The following is a 5,065-nucleotide window of genomic DNA, read 5'->3' on the forward strand; positions in this document are numbered from 1 at the left end:
AAGATTTAAATCTTTTCTTCTTTTGTCCTCTTTGCACCAAAAAAAGTCCAGCCTAAAAAGAAAGGTCATTCCTTCTTTACTTTTTGTAAAACCATAGTATTTATATTCTTTATACAAGCAGCATACAGACAGCTGTTTCCAACTGTAACATGGATTTATTACTGGCACATAGTATTTCACCAAGATGAAAACCAGTATAATGAATAATACCTTGTAGTTCCCACAATTTCAAAGGCTCTGTATTATCACTGCTTTCAATCAGGTATTTTTTCAACTCTTTCAGATTGTCTTTGAGATCAGGATGGTTCTCCCTGGTTTATAAAATATAAACACAATTAACATTAAAGAGCATTTATACATATGAGATTACCGATAAAGAGTCATAGGGCTGGAAGGATATCAAAGATAATCAAATTCAACTCTCCTGCTTAGTACAATATTTGCTAAAGCATTTTGGACAGATAGCTATCCAGACTTTGTCTGTAGAGCTCCAGCGAAGGGGAATACAGTATATCACTTCACAAGTCAGCCAGTATCACCAATTGGAAGCTCTTCCCATCAAGAAATTCCTCCTAATATCTAATTTAAGTCTATTTCCATGCCACAATCTATTTCAATTACTGGTTCTGGTCCTGCCCTCTGGGGCATGAGAGAACAAGTCTATTCCCTCTTCTGCATGTCAATTATTTAAATATTTATGCATTTTATAGTTTTAAAACCCACCCAACTAAAAAGATTCTAGACAGGTAAATAAATAAATAAATGCAACAACAGACTAAATCAAAGTTATAAAAAAATCCACAGTGATAACAAATCAACCCTTCCTAAGGAGAACGCCACTAAAACTTTGCCTTTTGCTAAAATTAAGACTGTTCTTTAATATTGTTCCTTTTTTTTCCAAAATACACTAATAGAAAGTACATGTTGCAAATTAATAATTTTTTGAACTTTAAATTTATACTATTTAAACTAAACGTGATGCCCTATGAAGCCATTCTGTTGTTGTTTTCCATAAGTCAAATGAGGCAATTTGGATGGTTTATTTGTAATGCATGCTAGTAATTTCAAAGCTTAGCCATACAGGTAGTCTTCGACTTACAACCACAATAGGACCTAAAATTTCTGTTACTAAGCAAGAAAGTGGTTAATTGAATTTCACCCTGTTATATAACTTTTCTTGACAGAATTGTTAAATGAACCACTGCAGTTGTTAATTTAGTAACATGGTTGTTAAGTGAATCTGGCTTCCCCATTGACTTTGCTTGTCAGAAAGTCGCAAAAGGGGATCACATGACCTCGGGACACTGAAACCGTCATAAATACATGCCAGTTGCCAAGCATCCGAATTTTGACCACAGGGATGCTGCAACAGTCATACGTGTGAAAAACTGTCATAAGTCATTTTTTTCAGTGCAGCTGAAATTTTGAACAGTCACTAAACAAATAATTAAAAATCAAGGACTGTCTATACAGTGTGCTGTATCTAATACCTAATTCAGACGTTTGGTATAAAAGTCAGCAACTGTATTGTGATTTAATGTTAATAGCTATTATTTTAATGCTTTAATGTTTTTTCTTGTTTTTATTGATTGTAAGCCTTCTATAGTTGCCTTTAGGCGAGATGGGCAGCATGTAAGTTTAATGATTAAATAAATGATAGAACTGTGGAAGGATTACAAAGATCTAATGCAATCCCTGCATTGTGCAGAAAAACCCAGTAGAGCTGCCTGTCCAACCGTTTTTCAAAAAATGTCCAGGCACAGAAAACCTATAACCCCATTGTTGGAAACTTGTCTTTTGGTAAACAAATCTTACTGTCAATAAGTTTTTCCTTATAATTATACAAAATATAGATAATCAAATTAAATCTAATACATAAATCTAATAAATCTCTGTCATTGACTACCATAGCATTAAATAACCAACCCAATACTTTAATTAGAAAAAACAACACATCTAGAAATACAGAGCTTGACTATGAGTTTTGTAAAGTCACAAAATAAAACAACAGCTGGATCTGTCCCTATGGTAAAACTAAAATTCAGTCTTACAGTTTCTAACTACACCAAACTGCTCCCTGATCATTTTTAAAAATGCCTTTATTAAACAGAAAAGGAAAAGTAATTTTGAAAAAAGAAAGAAAAGAAAAGCAATAAATGTTTATTTTCACACACACAGAGTATATGTATCTATGTATGTAGATATATATAAATTAAAGGATATAATTTATGCAGTTGAATAACTGTTATGAAGAACATATACAATATATACACAGAGACACAAACATATATACATACATACACATAAATGTTTATGTATATATAGTGTACAGTATACACACAAACACACACACACACATATATATACCATATATATATATATATATATATATATATATATATATATATATATACACACACACACATATATATATACACACACATATATATACACACACACACATATATATACACATATGTATATACATATATACACACACATAGGTTACCCTGATGATGCTGGCAGTGGCCAGCGAAAGCTAGGTATATTTTATTCCATTAAAACTTTTTATAGTTTTATAATTTTCCTGGTGGTTGTGTATTTTATGTCAGGCAATATGAATTCACCCAGGAATCAGTGTTTTATTTTTAGTACTCTTAGCAACACATATATATATACAGTGTGGGTGTATTCATCATAACACTAATACAACTGCACAAATTATATCCGTTAATTATATATCTCAAAACATTTGCAATTATTAATTCAAATTCACGTTCTAACACATTTATTATATCATAAACTGATTTTTCAGTACAATTCTTTTAATCTTTGAAATATAATAGAGTCATTCATTTATTCAAATGTAAGATATAGGATTGGAATTGAAATCAACTTACGTTAATGTATCAAAGAGAAATCCTTGGACTTCACTATTCTTATTATCTTCTTCCTCTGTTCTATTTCTTGTAGCTAAATATACATCAGAAGAAAATATGACAACACATTCAATTTGCAAATGATTGTTTTCCCTCCCCAAAATGAGCAAAAATAAATTATTGACAAGGTTCCCATTAGAAAAAAACTGAAGCCTATGGTTGACGTACATTCCAATTCACATAGCTTTCATCTACAAAAAAATACCAACAGTACATTACTATATTGATTCTTAATGCCATGACTACTTTTGCCATTTCCCCCCCAAAAGAACTAATGATGTGTGTGTGTCTAGAAAACAAATACTAGATGAATTACTGACCCAATAACGTATTTTCCATTATCTTCAATCGGGCTATGCAAAAGTTTCCTGCCTCAAAAATCTGGCACATATTTTGTCCTAATATTTATACCACGCAGGGAAGAAAAATGTACCTCCAGCCTGAGATTCATCCACTGCTTTGTATTCTGTACTCTTTATTGCAAGTTCCACACCATATCCAGACAAATACATCTTCTCAGTGCTACGTTTCTGGATTAAGCATGCATAGTTAAAAATAAATTGTTATGAAATCATTGCTAAACATTAGGTTTCCAGGGAAGAAATGGGACATTTCTAACACTTAATTAATTGAATCACTATTCAACCCAGGATTCGTTCCCTGTGCACTTAATGCTACTTGAGAAAGGTACTACAATCCTCTTTTCTGTGAAACAATGATACCCAACCCTTTCATTTATATAGACCAAAATGTCACTGGAAACCTATAGGCCTGAGATCAAGAATGCACAATCAACACAGCATCCACTTATTATTATTATTTGTTGATAGTGAAAACTGACAATATCATCAAAGATTTTAAGATTCTTTAAGCCCTCTTGTGAAGTTCTGTTCATTTAAAAAAATATATTTTTATTCAGGCATCATGGTCAATGGGCTTGGGGCCAGGTTATCTGAGGGAACATCTTTATCCAAAGGTTTCCACTCATCTGATCAAATCCAACAGACTGGCTGATGTGATCCACAGCACTCCCAAAGAGGACCGACTGGCAGGAATTAGAAGGGTTTTTCTGTTGTAGCCATTGCCTTAAGGAATATTCTTCCCTCAGAATAAGAATGGCTTTTCACAAAGCTTTACAAACTTGGCTAAGTACTGTACCTGGGCCTGGGGCTCAGAATGTGTAAGACGCCCCAATAATATTGGCTTTCAAATTAGTTCATTAATCATCACAGCTGCTGTTTATACTTATTTATTTTGTGTATGTTTTTATTGTTTTAATGCTTTTTAAATGGTTTTACTTGCTTTAGTATTTTAGAATTGTAAGCTGCCCAGAATGATTGAGTTGGACAGCTATAGAAATTGAATGAATTAATGAATGAATCAATCAATCAATCAATCAATCAATCAATTAATTTTCAGTATCTTCTGAAGAACACAATTTGGGAATCTAAAAAAAGAATTAAGTACTAAATGCTGCAAACATTGGAAACTTGAAAGAAATCATTTTATTCTAATGTTAGTTAACAATAACATTTCCATATATACCTACCTTGACAAAATGTCGGAGAATGTAAACAAATTCACTCTTTTGTGCTTTTTCAGATAAGACATTGTGAAATGTGGCAAAATCTTTGGTACCCACTTCAGCATAAAGGATCACGACTAGGGCAGGTTCCTTGAGTACAGGGAATTTATGATCTCCTTTGAACAGATACGGTTTGGGCCTTGGATTAAGAAAAAATAACCTTCCGCTCAGTATGAATTATACTTCAGTGAATGTGCCAAAAAACGACAACTAGCAAAGTGTAAATCATGCAAAGCTAAAAGTTACCTACACCAAAGTTAGTTTTATTGTGTTGGTGGGGACTACCCTATGATACTTGGACTATAACTAGCTATGGAATAGCATCAACAAAGCAATGAAGCTAGTTGTGGAACAAGGAATAATAGAAGAGGAATTGAGTAATCTTGAACAGGTTTCTATATATCAAGACATGCAATTTAAAGAGACAGAGACATTATGTTTACAACCTAATTGGGAATCCATATTGGGAGAAAATGTGGAAGATCAACAACTAATTGTATTTGACTCATCTCAATTGTTAAAAACAACAAAGATTGACATT

The 5,065-nt window shown here is 32.5% G+C and overlaps 1 protein-coding gene across 1 annotated transcript; it reads right to left on the reverse strand.

Moving 5' to 3' along the window:
• Nucleotides 1–210: 210 nt before the first annotated feature.
• On the reverse strand, nucleotides 211–4,661 carry LOC107300876 (UDP-glucose:glycoprotein glucosyltransferase 2; the record flags this gene model as incomplete). The annotated part of the gene is made up of 4 exons (XM_015830162.1): nucleotides 4,489–4,661; nucleotides 3,373–3,469; nucleotides 2,901–2,973; nucleotides 211–311 (listed from the first exon to the last, which is right to left on the reverse strand). Coding segments are annotated over exons 2-4 (253 nt in total), but the record flags the coding sequence as incomplete, so codon positions are not given.
• Between the last annotated feature and the right edge of the window lie 404 nt (nucleotides 4,662–5,065).

Source organism: Protobothrops mucrosquamatus, unplaced genomic scaffold (assembly GCF_001527695.2).
Source record: "Protobothrops mucrosquamatus isolate PMUCROS unplaced genomic scaffold, P.Mucros_1.0 scaffold8927, whole genome shotgun sequence".
Lineage (NCBI taxonomy): Eukaryota > Metazoa > Chordata > Lepidosauria > Squamata > Viperidae > Protobothrops > Protobothrops mucrosquamatus.